An 18,230-nucleotide genomic window follows, 5' to 3' on the forward strand; every position below is an offset into this window, starting at 1 on the left:
ATATTCCCTCTACTTTATTTGTTTCTTAAGTCAAAGGATCTTGCTGAATTTGACTGTTTTGAGCCACATTTTAGTTCTCCAACATGCACCTTTGCCTGAGGCAAATGCTTCCCCACTGAATGTTAACGCATGAATTACCAGCAAATATTTTAATAACCAACATAACTCCCTAATGTTCCCTATGTTGAAATGAACGTGACCTACTTGTCTGGTTTAGAATTTCGGTTTACTTTAATGCAGCAAACTCTTGGAAAGAAAAAACAAAGGATTTTGTGACTATTAACCATTAATTCAGAAACAATGTGGTTTTAAAGAAAATTAAAATATAAGATTGTGCAATTACAATTTGTTCCTGCATCAATTCCAGAATGTGATAATTCCCACGGAGTCCCCTGCTCTCCCCGGGGCTGCTTCCACTCCCATCTGGGACGGCCTGCGGGGACTGCGCGGACTCCGCTGGTGCCGGGGTGGGAACGTTCGTTTAGTGTTCCATGTTTTCCGCAGTTACCCGGAGTAGTGAGCGGAGAGCACCGTGTTCGACTCAGAGTCGGACTGGAACAGTTGGGGACCGGAAACTCGAGGGGAAGGTCAGGACAGCATCGGCGGGGGGATGAGTGGAGGCTCCCTGGTGAGTGAGGGGAGGGAGAGGAGAAAGAGTGGAGGTTCTCTGGTGAATGAGGGAGGGGGAAAGGAGCGGAGGCTCACTGGGGAGTGAGGGTGGAAGAAAGTTTTATCCCTCTGCTGAGGGATTGAGTGAGAGGTGTCCGTCTGCTGAGGGAGTGTCTTCAAATGAATGATTGAGGAAGGACTGGATTTCTGACAGGAGAGGGAGGGTTCGCTGGTTAGTGAGTGAGGAGGATGGTGAAGGAAGCAGAGGGAGAGGTGGGAAGGCATGGAGAGGAGAAAGGGAATGGCGGCTCACTGGTGAGTGAGGGAGAAGTGGATGGACGGAGGGAGTGAGGGTGTCCTTTAATGATTGAGGAAGGGTGGATCTCTGATAAGGGAAGGAGAGAGGGGACGTTCACGTGAGGGGATTGAAGTGAAGGAAGGAAATGGAGGGTGAAGGACGGGGTGGTAGTCTTGTAAGTGGGGGGAAGAAGGGGTCATGGGGTTATTCTCTGGTACGTGAGGGGGTAGGGAGTGGGAAGGAGAAGGCAGTTGGAGAGTCTGCAGACTGATGGAGTTGAGGGAGTGAGGGGAGAGGGTAAGAGGAGGGTGAGGAGCTGAGGCAGAGAGTAGGGGCAAAGAGTATTAATGTGATGAACCTAGTAGAACTATTGATTCCTCTGTGATGGTTATTGAGGAAGTGATCTGTAAATCACTATGAACAGATATTTGCTGGGTGGGCTTAAGGAAGACCTAGATAAAGTGGACATGGGGAGGATCTTTCCAATTGTGGGACAGTCTAGGACCAGCGATATCAGCCTCAGAACAGAAGGCAGCCCCTTTGGAACAGAGGTGAAGCAGAATTTTGTTTTAGCCAGAGGGGGTGAATCTGTGGAATTTATTGCTAGGGATGGCTGCATAGGCCAATTCATTGGGTATATTTAAAGAGGATGTTGATAAGTTCTTGATTAGTAAGAGCTTCGAAGGTTACAGGGAGAAAGCAAGAGAATAGGTTTGAGACGGAATATAAATCTGACATGATTGTGTGATGGTGCAGACTCTGTGGGCTGAATGGCCTAATTCTGCTTCTATGTCTTAAGGCATTGCTGTGCTGCCTTTTTGGTGGCACTTGTGTCTGTTGGTTTTAGGACAGATTCTCTGATGTGATGACCAGAAGGCATAGGAGCAATATTAGTCCATTCAGCCCATTAAGTCTGTTCTGCCACTCCATCATAGCTGATCCATCATCTCTCTGAGCCCCATTCTGCTTTCTTTCCATAACCTGACTCATCAAGAACCTGTCAACCTCTGCCTTAAATAAACCCTTGGCCTGCACAGCCGTCTGTGGCAATGAATTCCACAGATTCACCACCTTCTGGCTAAATGGCGCCGAGGAATTTTAAACTGGTTGCTGGAGGTTGTTCTTATTCACTGCTACTGTAGGGGGTTGTGTATTTGTGAGGTGCTGTTAATGGATCTTGTTAAGTAATTGCTGTGTGTTCACATGATGTCACACATGTCAGCAACAATACGTCAGTGAGGGACGGAGGGCGGTGAACAGGGTGTTTGATAGCTTTGTGTTGTTAGAGTTAAGCACATATGAACTATTCACTATTTCTTTTAGAGTCATGCAGTCTTTCATCCATTTAGAAAAGCAATGTGTTCCTCAAAAAAAATTCTAAGAGAAATTTTGCAAATTAAAAAGGTTGGGTAAAGGTATTATGCATATTTTAGCATATTGTTTTTCTATGTGTGGAGTGGCACACTTTTTTTAAATAGAAAAATAAAGATTCATATATTGAATGTATGCCAAATTCACAACTTTGTTGCAGATGTTGTTACATAGAGGAATATCTATTATTGCTTCACGGTATTGAAAGCTGTGCTGAAGATGTGTGAATGTATCAACAGAATATCCCCCCAGAATGCACAGAATTGGGTGGCAGGTTAGCTGAATGCTGTTACAGCCCCAGTGAGCCAGGTTCAATTCCATTGCTGTTTAAGGCATTCATACATTCTTCCCGTACTGTGAGTTTCTTCCAGGTGCTCTGGATTCCTCCCATATTGCAAAGACCTATGAATTAGTAGATTAGTTGGTCACATGGCTGTAGTTGGGTGGCACAGGCCCGTTGGACAGGAACACAATCAGGAAAGCTCACCAAAGCCCCTGCTCACATCATTCTGCAATTGCGCAGTAGAGAGCATCCTAACATGCTGCATCACTGCATGGTACGGAAACTGCACTGTGGCAGACAGAAAGACTACAACAGGTAGTCAAAACTGCCCAACGCATTACCAGCACCATCCTACCCACCATCAAGGACATATATACAGTGTAACGCCCAGGTTCATAGTCAGTCTCACGAGTTTGGTGAGACCGGAGATTGTTTACTCTAGACTCATGCAGCCAAGGAAATTGGGGGTTCAACAGCATAGTGCCGGAAAAGGACCAGTGACCTTAGGAAGGATGCCACCCACTCTGCCCATGGACTGTTTGTCCCACTCCCGTCAGAAAGGAGGCTACATAGCATCTACGCCAGGACCACCGCACACAAAACAGATACTTTCCCCAAGCAGTAAGGCTGAGCAACACCTCCACCCACTAGGCAACCTAGCACAGCACCAACCACCACTACTTTAGCATTTGCTGTCAGTCTGCTATGTACCTCCTTGTATGCGCCTCATATGTTAACCCCTTCATTCCTGGAATCATCCTCGTGAACCTTTGCTGCATTCTCTCCAATGACAACACATTCTTTCTGAGATATAGGGTTCAAAACTGTTGACAATGCTCCAAGTGCAGCTTGCCTAGTGTCTTATAAAGCCTCAGCATAATCACTTTTTTATATATTGTATGCCCCTTGAAATGAATGCCAACATTGCATTTACCTTCTTTACCACAGACTCAACCTGTAAGTTAACCTTCTGGGAGTCTTGCATGAGGACTCCTAAGTCCCTCTGCACCTCTGATGTTTGAATTTTCTCCCCATTTAGATAATAGTCTGCACTATTGTTCCTTTTACCAAAATGCATTGTGATACATTTCTCAACGACTGTATTCCATTTGCAACTTTTTTGTTCATTCTTCCAATTTGTCTGAGTGCTTCTGCAATCACATTGCTTTCTTAACACTACCTACTCCTCCTCCTATCTTCATATCATCTGCAAACTTTACCACAAAGCCATCAATTCCATTATCTAAATTATTGACAAACAATGTGAAAAGTAGTGGTCCCAATACTGACCCCTAAGGAACACCACTAGTCACTGGCAGCCAAACATAAAAAAGGCCCCTTTATTCCCACTTTCTGCCTGTCAGCCAGGATCTTTCCTGTAGTGCCATGGGATTTTATCTTGTTAAGCAGCCTTCTGCCGTACCTCGTCAAATGCCTTTTGAAAATCCAAGCAAATATACCCAAAACTTCATCCTTAATAACGGACTCCAACAATTTCCCAACCACTGGAGGAAACCCATAGGAAGAACATGCTCTTTACAGAGATCTGGGGAATGGAGCCCAGTCGCTGTGCAGTAATAGCGTTACTCTGACATGTATAGAGTCACGGAAAACTACAGCACAGAAATAGGCCCTTCAGCTCAGCTGGTCCGTGCCGAACTATTTAAACTGCCTATTCCCATCGACTTGCAGCAGGACCATAGCCCTCCATACCCCTACCATCCATGTAGCTATCCAACCTCTACTTGAAATCAAGCTCACATGCACCACATGCTGGCAGTTCATTCTACACTCCCATGACCCTCCGAGTGAAGAAGTTTCCCTTCGTATTCCCCTTAACTTTTCACCTTTCACCCTTTACAGGTGATCTCTAGTTGTAGTCCCACCCAACACCTGTGGCAAAAGCCTGCTTGCATTTACCCTATCTATACCCTTCATAATTTTTTATACCTCTATCAAATCTCCTCTCAATCTACATTCTAAGGAATAAAGTCCAAACCTATTCAATCTTCCCTTATAACCCAGGTCCTCCAGACCAGGTAACATCCTTGTAAATGTTCACTGTACCTTTTTGATCTTTTGTGTTGTACTATGGGGTCATATCAGCAGGTCATGGGCAAATCACCAACTCCATTACAGTTCAGCACACTTCAGAGACGTACTAGTTGACCCTCCACTGACACTTCAGTGCATCACACATTCAGTGCCAGGTTTTACATGAACTTGTTAAAAGAAAGGCTTTGTATGCCTTTCAGGTAGGCATAAAAGACCCTATGTCATTACTTAGATCAGAATTTTCTCCTTGATGTCCTGATATATATGTGCATGGGTGGGTGAGAGGGAGAAACTGGGCTTGTTCTGCTGTCCTGAAGAAGAGTCTTGGACCAAAACGTTGATTGTTTATTCCTCTCCATAGATGCTACCTGACCTGCAGAGTTCCTGCAGCATTTTATGTGTTTTGCTCTAGATTTCTAGCATGTAGAAACACAGCAAATCTACAGCACATTCCAGGCACTTCGGCCCACAATGTTGTGTCGACCATGTAACCTACTCGAGAAGCTGCCTAGAATTTCCCTACCGCATAGCCCTCTATTTTTCTAAGCTCCATGTACCTATCTAAGAGTCTCTTAAAATAACTTATTGTATCCACCTCTACCACCTTCGCTGGCAGTGCATTCTACGCATCCACCACTGTGTGAAAAACTTACCTCTGACATCCCCCTTGTAACTACTTCCAAGCACGATAAAACTATGCCCCCTCATGTTAGCCATTTCAGCCCTGGGAAAAAGCCTCTGGCTGTCCACACGATCAATGCCTCTCATCATCGTATACACCTTTGTCAGGTCCCCTCTCATCCTCTGTCGTTCCAAAGAGAAAAGGCCGAGTTCATTCAACGTGGCACATGATGATGATTTGATAGCACAGTTGGGAGCTGACGTTAGCACTGAATCAGATTGTTTTTTTTAGATGTTTTTGCGAAGTAATGTTCTTCAGTTTGGGGACAGGATGTGGCCCCATAGCCCAGGAGCTGCTCCACCAAGCATTCCCCTCATAGCTGACCTCAGATGGAACCGAGGTAAGTTACCAGGGATTTGCCAGTGTAAAGGGAGTAAATTTAGATGGGTGAATGTTGACTGTGTGTTAGGAATACTTCACAACACATAAACAGACCATTCGGCCATTCTGCTCCTGCATTGAGTCTGCTCTGTGGATGTGCATGGTCATTCAGAAGCCTTAACGAAGTTGGAAAAATGATTGCGTCTGACATCTGGTCACAACGCTCCCAGGATCAGAAGTGGCATGTGGGGTGGTAACCCCTCCCTCTGATTGGTGAGTCTTGCAGTTGGAGGTGCGTGCAAGTCCAGAGTTTGGGGTCCCGCCATGGGCGAGTCTTGGGATCAATACTTGAATACTGAACCCAAAGGTTGAAGAATGAAGTCAGTGAATCTGGAAGTTGAGGCCCTATATCTGCGAGTCCATTGGAGGCTTGGAGGTGTGTCTATGGGAGGGAGAAAAGGGGCTTGTTTTGTTGCTGTTGCTGCTTATGTTGGTCTGTTGAACATTGTGGGTATGCTGTGTTGGTGCCAGAGTACGTGATGACACTTGTGGCTTCGCCCAGCACATCCTCAGCACAAGAGATTCTGCAGATGCTGGAAATCTAGAGCAGCACACACAAAATGCTGGAGCAACTCTGCAGGTCAGGCAGCATCTATGGAAATGAACAAACAGTCAACGTTTCAGGCCAAGACCCTTCATCAGGATTGGAAAGGAACGGGGAAACACATGTTCAAGTTGTGTTGTTTGTTAATGCGATGACACATTTCACTGTATGTTTCAATATCCACGTGATCAATAAATGAATCTGCATGATGGGGTGGCCGGGCAGAATATTGGCATTGTAACATAGTGGTGACAAATGAACACAGTTGCTCAGGCTACACAATACAGAATCACTAGTTGTGGAACCAGTATTAACCACTTTGGCCTGCTGAGCCGGAGTTCTCTTGTTACATACACTTGCACCTAGTGGCACAGTGCAGAGACGGGTGCTGGCAGTAGTGCAAGTCTAATATCTTCTGAGGGGTTGTCTGTTGTGGAGTCCTCAGGCTGTAGTGGCCATTCTGGGGTCCACACCAGCAGGTTCAGGAACACTTATTACCCCTCAGCCATCAGGCTTCTGAACCAACGGGGACAGCTTCATTCACCCCAGCAATGACCTGTTTGCCACCGAATCGAATAATTGTATTTTCCATGGACTCACTTATAAGGACTCTACAACTTGTGTTCTCGATATTTATTGCTTTTGTATTTATTATTGTTATTTTCTTTTTGTATTTGCACAGTTTGTGCTCTTTTGCACTCTGGTTGTTTGTCTCTATCCTGCGTGATTTTTTTTTGTTAATTCTATTGTGTTTCTTTCTTCTTTTTGTGAATGCCCACAAGAAAATGAATCTCAGCGTAGTATATGGTGATATATATGTACTTTGAAAATAAATTTGCCTTGAACATATTCTGCCTTTAATGGAGAATACTTGTGCTTGGCTTTGTTTAACATGGGGTGGCTGATGCGCGAACAGTCACCACATGGTCCTTGACAGATCGGGGTCAGGATCCGGTGGCGTAGCATGAAAGATGACTGGGGATCCTTCACTGCCATTGTGATGTGCCATCATCTTCTGCCAGCTCCACCATTGAGGTCTTGGTTGGATCGTTCTTGACCTTACTCCAGATGGCCTCACTCACAGGAACTCTGGAACTCTCAAGCCTGTCTACCACCACGAAGTGACAATCCTCGGAGGGGAATCGGTGAAGTTCAAGTGATTGCCAGATTGCCACAACACTGTTCAAAAGCAGGAGGGAGTTCTCTTCACATCTGTGTCAACATTTAACCTATACAGGAACCAACCACACAACACTTTAGTTTTTGGTGCACAAGTTCACTGTCAGGTTTGCCTCCATGTCACTGCAGTTCAGAACCGAATAATTATATTTTCTGAGAAAAGATTAGTACTTATCTGATGGCCCTCCACCCTAGCTATTGAAGTATTTCTGTCTATGAAGTAGGAACTATGGCAATCCTTGTACACAACAAGCCCCACATACTATTAACTTGATAATGATGTAAATTAGGTGATAAATGTTGCCCAGCAACTGAGAGATGGCCCTCTTTCACCACTTTGAATAGTGCCACAGGATCTTTTATTTATTGAGATACAGTACAGAGTAGGTCCTTCCAGCCCTTTGAGCCACGCGGCTCAGCAACCCCCATTTTAACACCAGCCTAATCACGGGACGACTTATGATGACCAATTAACCTATCCACTGTTACGTCTTTGGGCTGTGGGAGGAAACAGGAGCACCTGGAAGAAATCCATGTGGTCACTGAGAATGTACCCGAGTCGCTGGTGCTATAAAGTGTTGTGCTAACCACTACTCTACTGTGCCACCTCAGTGCGTATCTGTGAATGAAGGCAGAGCCTCCTTTGCCTGGGGATGTAATCGAGAGGTGATGGGGCTTTGAGTCAAATGCAAGTCGTATCCAGCCCCTGGCTAGCTTCTTTCTGGTAATGTTGTTAGAATTTTCTCTGCGGCATTCCCCTGGAGGGTTTTAGTATTAAAACTGCATTTGGTTAATGTTCCACAGTGAATAGATAATAGGCAGTGTAACTGAGAAGCAATTAGGAAGGATCCTTTATTATTGAACTATGAGCAATTGAGGGATTGGTCTACAACCCTCTCGGTTAGTACATGCATTTAACTGGATAATGGAATGAAGTTCAAATGATTTCTCAGTACTGCAGAGATTTCTCGGATAAACCGTGGCTTTCCATAGCCATTCTTCCCTGTCAGGGTTTCCCATCCGTTTTTATGCCATCGACCTATACCATTAAGCAAGACGTCTGTGGACTCCAGGTTGGGAACCCCTGTTCCATGTGTAGTTTTGAAATATGTGCTGATATACTGTGGCTTCAGTAAAATGAAAGCCATATTGTGATGTTTAACATTAAATCTGGAAATGATAATGATTGAAAACTGTGAGAACACGATCACCACAGAATACTAACGCAATCTTTGGAAATTCTAAAGGCAGGCAAGGATCAGAAGTTTTTGCCAACCTTTATGGAGATCAAATTTCAGGGATCACATTTGCAAGAAAATGCATTGTACAAACGTTCCTGCTTTTTCTGGAAGGGCTAATTTTTGACGACCTTAGTGTCAGAAACAAATGCTCCAACTTTTTGTGAAGGTCACGGCTGGTCTTTTAGCTCACCACCCTGTTACACTAACCTCAAACAGACTTCAATTCCCCTAAGATCCAAAAATCCATCAACCTTTTTTGAATACACTCATGAATACATCATGCACAACCCTCCTGGGTAGAAATTTCCCAAGTTTCATCCTCTGGGTGAAGCATTGTGACAGGGAGTCATAGAAATGTCCAGCACAGAAATAGGCCGTTCGGCCCATCTAGTCCATACCATACCATTTAAACTGCTACTCCTATCGACCTGCTTTGGGACCATAGCCCTCCATACCCCTACCATCCAGGTTCCTATCCAGACTTCTCTAAAACATTGAAATCAAGCTCACATGCAGCACCACTTGTGCTGGCAGCTCGTTCCACACTCACATGACCCTCTGAGTGAAGAAGTTTCCCCTCATGATTCCCTTAAACTTTTCACCATAATCCATGACCTCTAGTTGTAGTCCCACCTAACCTCAGTGGAAAAAGCCTTCTTGCATTTTCCCTATCTATAGTCCTTTATAATTTTGTGTACCCCTATCAAGTCTCCCCTCAATCTTCTACGTTTCAAGGAATACAGTCCTAACTTACTCAGTCTTATAGTATGAATTGGAAGGTTTGAGTGGTCTTGTCCCTTGCTGCAATGATGCTATGAATCAAAGTATGCAGATCATGGTCATGCAGATTTGTATGTGCGCTAACCCTGTAATCTGGTACACAGAGTAGAGACTAATTTCTACAGTTTTTAGGAAAATGGAACATACATTATATTGCACAAGCTGTTATGTAAGAGGAAGTTATTCAGTCCTTCTTCCTCTTACTGGCTCGACATAAGAGCTACCCATTTAGTACAAGCCCAGTCTTCTGATCTGTGTCCCCTGAGTCTTGGAAATTGCTTTCATATATTCATCCAATTTCCTTTTAAATGTCGCTATTCATTTTGCTAACCTTCAACTTTCCTGTTGGTGCCTTCTGTATCAAAGCATGTCACTCTACGTATAAAATACGTAGATTTTACATGCTCTGTAAAATCTGGAATCCCAGCCATGAATTCTGGCACCTGGCTATATTGCAGGTGATTATGTGCAGCTCAGGTTGGTGGATTTCTGCCTGTGACAGTCTGGTGCTCATTCCAAAGTCCCTGTGAGTCACTGGAGAATCCAATCCAAACAGTACCTAAGTATGATTGCACACAACACAGCACAATTGGTTTCTGTGATGGGGTGCTTTTGTCCTGGGTGCTTTTTTAATACTTAAACCAGCATCATTATTGTAATGTTTCCTACATTACAATAATAATTCAATGTCAATGTACCACGATGTCTTGGATGTTTCTAAACTGGTGTCACAATGGGCATTTCTAAAAATAAAGGCAATGAAAATCAAAGGGTTTGATTTTTGAAGGCTTAATCACGCAGTTTTTCAGAAACAAACACAACCACCCAGGTCAGGCTTTCTTCTTGCTGTTCCCATGAGGAACAAAGTACAGGAGCCTCGCCTCAGGACTCACACCACTAGGTTCAGGAACCCCTCATCCATCAGGTTCTTGAACCAGAGGGGATAACTTCACTCCATTTGCTCCATCACTAAACAGTTTCCACAACTTTTTTAAAGGATTCTACATCTCGTGCTCTCAATATTTATTACCTATTTATTATTATTATTTTTCTTTTTTATTTACACAATTTGCTGTCTTTTGCACATTGTCCATTCTGTTTGGTACAGTCTTTCATTGATTCTATCGTGTTTCTTGTATTTACTGTGAATTGCCCACAAGAAAATGAATTTCAGGTTGTATATGGTGACATATATGTACTTAGGTAATAAATTTACTTTGGACTTTGATTTCAATGCAACAGAAATAGTTGGGGTGCTGTGGTAGCATAGGGATTAGCACGATGCTATTACAACTCAAGAGGGTGGAGTTCAATTCTGGCATTCTTTGTAAGAAAGTTTGTACGTTCCTTCCTGTTTCAATAGGTTTCAATAGTACATTTAATGTCACAGAAATGTATACTGTATAATATATATCCTGAAACGTAGGTTTGCACATAGGTTTCTTCCAGGTGCTCCGGTTTCCCCCCTCAGTCCAAAGGTGTGCCAGTTACTAGGTGAATTGATTGTTGTAAATTGTCATGTGGTTAGGTTAGGGTTAACTAGGTGGGATGCTGGGCGGCACAGCTCGAAGGGCTGGAAGGGCCTGTTCTACACTGTATCTGTAAATAAGCACTGGTAGTCACGGAATTGTGAGAGACAGTTTATATATAAATTATACAAAGCCATCTGGATGTTAGTGCAACCAACTTTACCCTGAGGCTTGGTTGCACAACTTGGAATGAGCGCCCTTGCCAAATGCTCAGCAGCCTATTTGTATTAAGTGACTTTTTCCCAGCTTCCCCAAACAGAACTGATTACTCCTGTGACTGGAACTTGTCATCTGCATTGTGCTTCTCTATAATTCAGGACTATTGATAAAATGGGTGTATAATCTACACAATCATACTCTACCTTGTTAAAACCTTGCACTTTATTGTTTCCTCCAAGGGTCCATAATGTTGTCATTCGTACGGAGGCTTGCATGCTTCAATGACCCGGAGAGCTATGTTGGCTTGCATCTGGACTTTATGCTTTGGCTCTTGTTAGGGTTACCAATGCCAAACAGGTCAAAGGGTAAAGACCAGTCTAAGAGTGGTCCTCTGGTCCTTCAAGTTCAGGGGTTCAGCTCAGGGCTAATAATCCTGACTGGTCAAATAAAACCATTAGAGAAACAATCATGAAGAATCCTTCTACATCGTGTGTGACAGTATTTCTGAGTCTCCACCTGGGACTTGCATAGCTGACAGTAGTGAAAACTGAGAGGAAACTACTGGCACGATGAAGGCAGCCCTGAACACCACCAAGAACAAGTTTCTACAATGATGGCAAAGTACAGACAGTGACAGAGGACCTTCATCGCTGCCCTGAGCGCAAGCAGGCATATCAGGCATGAGTACCTCATTTTTTACCTGCACTGAACTTTCTCTCTAGCGTTTACACTTTATTCTGCATTGGTATTGTTTTACCCTGTTCGAGCTCAATGCACTGTGTAATGATTTGATCTGTTTGAAGAGTATGCAAAACAAGCTTTTCACTGTAACTCAGTACATGTGACAGTAATAAACCAATTCCAACTTACTTTACAACTATCCTGCAAACCTTGTTAAATATACCTTGTTTCTCCACCTGGAACCAGTATGGCAGATGCTCATATCTCCCTTCTTTCACATGTCTCAAAAGCACTCGAGCTACGTGGGACCTGAAGTCACAAAGAAATTTGTTTTTTTTAGACTGGGACTGATCAAGTGGAAAGCTGCATTTCTCAATGCTTTAAAACACGACAGTTTATTGTTGGTGGATAGACATGTCTCTCCGCGGATGGGCCTTCCAACCTTCACAGCCACAGTTCACTCCAACTTACTCACTGGTCTGATAATTCCCATAAATCACCTGAATTTCTGGGCCCCAACAGCAGTGCTTTTAGATATTCTCATGCTTTCATCCCAACATCTCCAATTGCTTTTGGTTTTTATTTGCCTATTATTTCAAATCGATATCTTCCAGTTACCAACCTCCTGCCAGTGGGAAGAGTTGTTTCTGGTTGTGTAGTGGTTAGCGTAAGATTGGCGTTCAGTTCCATGCCTTGTCTGTAAGTAGTTTGTAGGTTCTTCCCATGACCGGGTGGGTTTCCTCTGGTTGCTCCGGTTTCCTCCCACCTTCCAGAGAGCTACTGATTTGGGTAAGTGAGTTGTGGGCACGCTATGTCGGTGTCGATAGTGTGGCAACTTGCAGGCTACCTTCGGGACCTTTTAGATTGAGTTGGTCATTGACGCAAAACAAGACATTTTATTGTATGCTTTGATGTATGTGGGATAATTAGAGTTAGTATTTATTTACTCCACCAAACCTCCATCAAACATAGTGCGTTTGAAACAATAGATGTGCTTTTTTTTTTGCACAAAGGGTTGTCTGTGAGCTGTGGAATGGAACTGCTCAGCTGGCTCAGCCGGGAGCTGGCATTGACCCAGTGGGCTAAGTGGCCTGCTCCTGTTTTGTGTTGGAACCCGATGAGTTCTTCAGAAGTCAAAGATGAGGCAGAAAACTTGGTGATTATGGTGTTTATTAAGTGTAATAAGGATACAAAGAAAAGACATGACAAGTAAGTTGTGGTCACCCTATATTAAAAGCTATCTCAAACTAGAAAAGTAATAAGACATTCCAAGCTTTTGAATAGCCACGTTCAGGTGGTGTGCTGCTTGCTGCAGAAAAACTGAAACTCGTAGATCAGGGGTTCCCAACCTGGAGTCCACAGACCCCTTGCTTAATGGTATTGGTTCATGGCATAAAAAAGGTTGGGAACCCCTTCCCTAGAAAAATACAGAATCAGCTATACTACAATTACTAGAAAATTCACTGAGCAATTACATGTATATAGTTAATTATATCAAAATACCTGTATATGCAAGAATAGGAAAAGTAAAGCTACAAGAAAAAAAAGTAACAATTTTATTCACTAAAAATGCAACACTTGTAATAAGTAAATTAATCCTGACTCCAACTCCCAGATGCATTGTACATTCTGGTGGTCAGTTAGGGAGCACTGTCACTGACTACAGGTGTCCCCCGCTTTTCGAATGTTCACTTTACGAAACCTCACTGTTACGAAAGACCTACATTAGTTCCCTGTTTTCGCTAACAGAAGGTGTTTTCACTGTTACGAAAAATATCAGGGCGCGATAAAAGGCAGCGTGCACCCCGAGCAGCCGCTCTCCCCCGGATTCGGATCTGCATTCTCGCCGGCATTGCTTAAACATGTGCCTGTGAGCAGCTGTTTCCAAGATGAGTTCTAAGGCATCGGAAGAGCCTGAAAGAGCTCGTAAGGGTGTTACACTTAGCGTAAAACTAGACATAATTAAGCGTTTCGATCGTGGTGAACAAAGTAAGGACAAAGTGAGTTTAGCTTATGGAAGTTGACGTAGATGATGTTGAGGAGGTTTTGGCATCCCATGACCAAGAACTGATAGATGAAGAGCTGATGCAATTGGAAGAGGAAAGGATAACAATCGAAACCGAATGCAGTAGCGAACTGAACGTGAAGCAACTGCGTGAGATTTTCGCTGCAATGATAAAGTACAACTTTAATTTTGAAAGGGTACGTAGGTTTAGGGGATATTTGCAGGATAGTTTGAGTGCTTACAAACAACTGTATGATAGAAAAATGCGCGAGGCTCAGCAGTAAAGCAAGCCTTCCACATCAGCCACAGCAGACGACGAACCTCGACCTTCGACATTGAGGCGGGCAGTCATGGGAGAAGATGAGCTGCCTGCCCTAGTGGAAACAGACGATACCCCAGTGTCCCACCACCCCAACCCACAGGCCGTGGACAGATACCAATTCGCGGAGAATGCAGCGGTAGCCGGGAGGCACACAGCACATCTTTAAGAAAAAAGCCGAAATAAGCATGCTAATTAATTAGGTGCTGCCCGACATGTAATTGTCGGCCCAGATCAGAGGCGATGCAATCGGCAACCGCCTCTGATCTGGGCCGACAATTACGCGCCGGGCGTAATTACGTGACAATTTACTATATGTTACTGTTATTTTAGGTTTTATGTGTTATTTGGCATGATTTGATAGGATATTTTTGGGTCTGCGAACGCTCACAAAATTTTCCCATATAAATAAATGATAATTGCTTCTTCGCTTTACGATATTCCGGCTTATGAACTGTTTCATAGGAACGCTCTACCTTCGGATGGTGGGGAAAACCTGTATCTATTTCTGAGAACAGTGCAGCCCAGGAGGAGGCCATTCAGCTTTTTGTCCTTGTGTCTATCCCATTGCAGCTATTCCCTTGCTGCTTCCCTGGAGCTCAATAAATGTTCCCTTTCAAGTATTTACAGAATAGGCCTTTAAGGTTACTCCCTCAATCGCACTGTCAGGCAGAACATTTCAGATCATCACTGCCCTGCTCTATGCTGTGTGTAATAATCTGACTGGTGTAAAGTGGTTTAATTTCTTATTATATAGCTACATTATCTGTGACCTATGATGAGGAAATATTTTGTGGTTTAGAAAGTCCTGCGTGTATTATTACATATATAAAACCTTCCCCAGTAATTTCCTTTGCGATTTGGTAGCAAGTTGCAATAAAGAGGGAGGGCCATTCTTCTCATTGTTTTCAACTGGAACGTGGTCAGCGAGTGATCTGATGCATTTCAATTCTTTGGTGTTCCTGTATATTTTGGCTTGCTTTAGAGCTGGAGGTAGTCATGGCAATGGAACAGTTTATAGTTCCACCACTGTCTTGTGCTACTGTCAAGACGTCTCATTCTTCAAAACAGAGTGCATGAGCTAAGTGGCTTCGTCATGGGAGTACATGAGCCATTCAACCTTCGCATTTGACATAAGTGAGCTGGTGTTTGAAATTTAGTTATTATTTAAACTTTGCAGTGAGCTCCAACACTGAAGTCCTGTATTAGCACTTCAGCAATTGCAGGGGATCACGAAGGCTTTGGAATATTGGATGGTACCTATGGGAAACTCACCTCACTGTGTGAAGTCGGAATGGGTGATGAAATTTAAGGTGGCACAATTATTCAGATGAATAATTTCTTACCTGTGAAAACCGGTGAGGACAGTTGCTTCCAGTTTTCTCTGAGCACAAGTAAAATTCACTAGTAATGGGGAAATAGAATATTACAGCACAGTACAGCCCTTTTGGCCCACAATATGCTGACCTTTTAACTTAATCTATGATCAATCTAACCGTTCCCTTCTCCATAGCCCTCCATTTTTCTATCATCCAAGTGTCTATCTAAGAGTTTTTTAATGTCCCTAATATTTTTGCTTCTGCCAGCACCCTCACAATATATTCTATGTACCCACCACTCTCTGTAAAACAAAGCCTCTGCCATCCTCCCTAAGCTTTCCTCCAAATACCTTTGGTATTGCCCATTTCAGCACTGGGAGACAGTCTCTGGTTATCCACTCTCTTTGCCTTTTACCATTTTAAAGGACTCTTGTCAAGTCTCGTGTCATCCTTCTCTCCAGAGAGAAAAGCCTCTGGACCTCTTGCTCAACCTATCCTCATAAGACATACTGTCTAATCCAGCCAGTCTCAGGATAAGACTCCTCTGCACTTTCTAAAGCTTTCACATCCTTCCTATAATGAATCCGCCAGAACTGAACACACTCCTCTTCCCTTTGAGCACGAGCAAGAACTCACAGTAGGTGATGTGATGGGGGAAACGTGGCCATTGTCCTTTCACTTCCACTGATCAGAGCAGCGGACAGGTTTTTGGTATTTGTGCACTACGTAGATTTGATTTGCCTTTTCGTTTTCTTTCAGCTCCGTATGTTGCGGCAGAGTGCAGGATGTGGCATCAATATCTTCATGCTGGGCAGCCCTGCCTTGGGCAGTAGGCTATTGCGTGCAACACCTGGACAGCCACTGCCATTCTGGGCTGGGCATTCCACACCAAGGGTGAGTTCTGTGAGGGGAAGCGTGTGATCTGTACAAAAATCATGCAAAGCTTCAAAACCATCTGCTTCCTCCCCCAAACCTCAGGATAGCTCCTTGACACTGAAATATTCCTGTTGCCAAGCTATTTATCAGCTTATTTGCAATTCAAAGCAAAAAATCTCGAGACTAGATAATTAATCGTCACCTTCCCCAACTCTGTATCCTAGATATCTGTACTCGACAGGTATACAGGCAACCAGGCTTTTTTTACTGAGGTTGGGTGGGACTACAACCTGAGGTTAAGGGTGAAAGGTGAGAAATTTAAGGGGAACATGAGGGGAAACGTCTTCACTCAGAGGGCTGTGAGAATGTGGAATGAGCTGCCAGCACAAGTGCTGCACTTGGGCTCAATTTCAAAACTTAAAAGAACTTTGGATAGGCCCCCCAGGCCTGAGTCGACGTAGTAGTAGTAGATAGGTACATGGATAGTAGGGGTATGGAGGGCTATGGTCCTGGTGCAGGTCGATGGAAGTAGGCAGTTTAAATGTTTTCAGTATGGACTAGATGGACCAAAGGGCCTGCTTCTGTGCTATACCTCTCCATGATGCTCTATGACTCTAATTCAACGTTATTGGTTGTGGAGGGGTGACTGTTAGGCTTCTTAATACCCTGTTGTGATCCGGTACACATGTACACCCTGTCTGAATGCTCTCCTCCCACTCCCCTACTCACAGACACGCTCTCATTCTGCGCTGATCACTTTTTATCTTTTATTGCTGCTGTTTTACATATTTATACGACTGCTTGTTTTATTATGATAGTGTCAGTGACATTATACTGTCTCACATAATCATGTACCTCACACTTTATGTCAACCTGGCACTCTCCAGGCTATGCCACACATGGGCTTGTGCTGATATTATTTTGTGACTGGATGCGCTGTATTGCAACTATATGTGCTGTGTGTGACTCTATGTACTGTGGTTTGCACCTTGGCCCCAGAGGACTAATATTTCGTTTAGATGGATACATGTGACAATAAACTTGAATTTGACTTGAATGTGCTGAATTTCCATCACAGATTAAAGTGAATTACTTAATGTATTGGACAGTTCAAAAGGGAATCTGAGTTCGTTTTTAATTTGTACAAAGCCACAACCCAATATGAAGCTTTATTTAGCCAGTGTATGTCAAAGCATCATATGGGGCAGAAACCAGCCCTACCAACCAAGATGCCCATCTAAGCTGGTCCCACTTTTAGCCCATAAATTTTTCTTATCCATGCACCTGTCTAAATGCCTTTTAAATGTTGTTAATGTACCTGCTCGGTGGCGAAGCAGAGATATGTCTCTACCGGAGGAGCTGTAAGGCGCTGCTTCCCTCCACTGGCCTGCAGGTCATCCTTGTGCAAGGTGTAGTACTGCTTAGACCCTCCTTCCCCCACTCATCAGGTTCGCATGAAGCCATGGGAGCAGGTGGCGGACGGTCTTGTTAACAGCTGGTGCATATCATAAGTCCTGGTTATGCGACCACTGGCGTCAGGCAGACAATGTATTGGTAATGGCTAGGGTCACCCATCTTGTAAAGGCATTGCCCAGAAGAAGGCAATGGCAATCCATTTCTGTAGAAAAATTTGCCAAGAACAGTCATCTTCATGAATAGGCCATGATAGGCCATGTTATATGACACAGTACAAGACGAATAAATGAATGTACCAGCCTCCATCACTTTCCCTGCAGTTCAGTCCATATACTGACCACCATTTATTTTTATTTATTTTATTTGAGATGCAACACGGTAGCAGGCTCTTCTGGTCCACAGGCCCACACTGCTCTCTTACATTCATGTGACCAATTGTCCTATTAAACCTGATGAAGGAACTCGGCCTGAAACGTTAACTTTTTACTCTTTTCAATAGATGC

General features: G+C 43.7%; 1 protein-coding gene across 4 annotated transcripts in view; it reads left to right on the forward strand.

The window, feature by feature from the left end:
• The first annotated feature begins 520 nt into the window (after nucleotides 1-520).
• uqcc1 (ubiquinol-cytochrome c reductase complex assembly factor 1) overlaps nucleotides 521-18,230 on the forward strand; it is a 185,901-nt gene continuing 168,191 nt past the window's right edge. For 3 of the 4 annotated variants that reach the window (XR_011883227.1, XR_011883226.1, XM_072244118.1), the window contains exons 1-2: nucleotides 521-628; nucleotides 16,195-16,329. Coding sequence is in view for 2 of the 4 variants with exons in the window: in XM_072244118.1 (XP_072100219.1) it covers nucleotides 611-628; nucleotides 16,195-16,329 (153 nt within the window). In the remaining 2 variants the exon portion in view is untranslated. Of the gene's footprint in view, nucleotides 629-5,529; nucleotides 5,639-16,194; nucleotides 16,330-18,230 lie in introns of all 4 variants that reach the window. The other variant, XM_072244125.1, reaches the window with a different exon arrangement.

This window comes from Mobula birostris, chromosome 2 (assembly GCF_030028105.1).
Source record: "Mobula birostris isolate sMobBir1 chromosome 2, sMobBir1.hap1, whole genome shotgun sequence".
NCBI lineage: Eukaryota > Metazoa > Chordata > Chondrichthyes > Myliobatiformes > Myliobatidae > Mobula > Mobula birostris.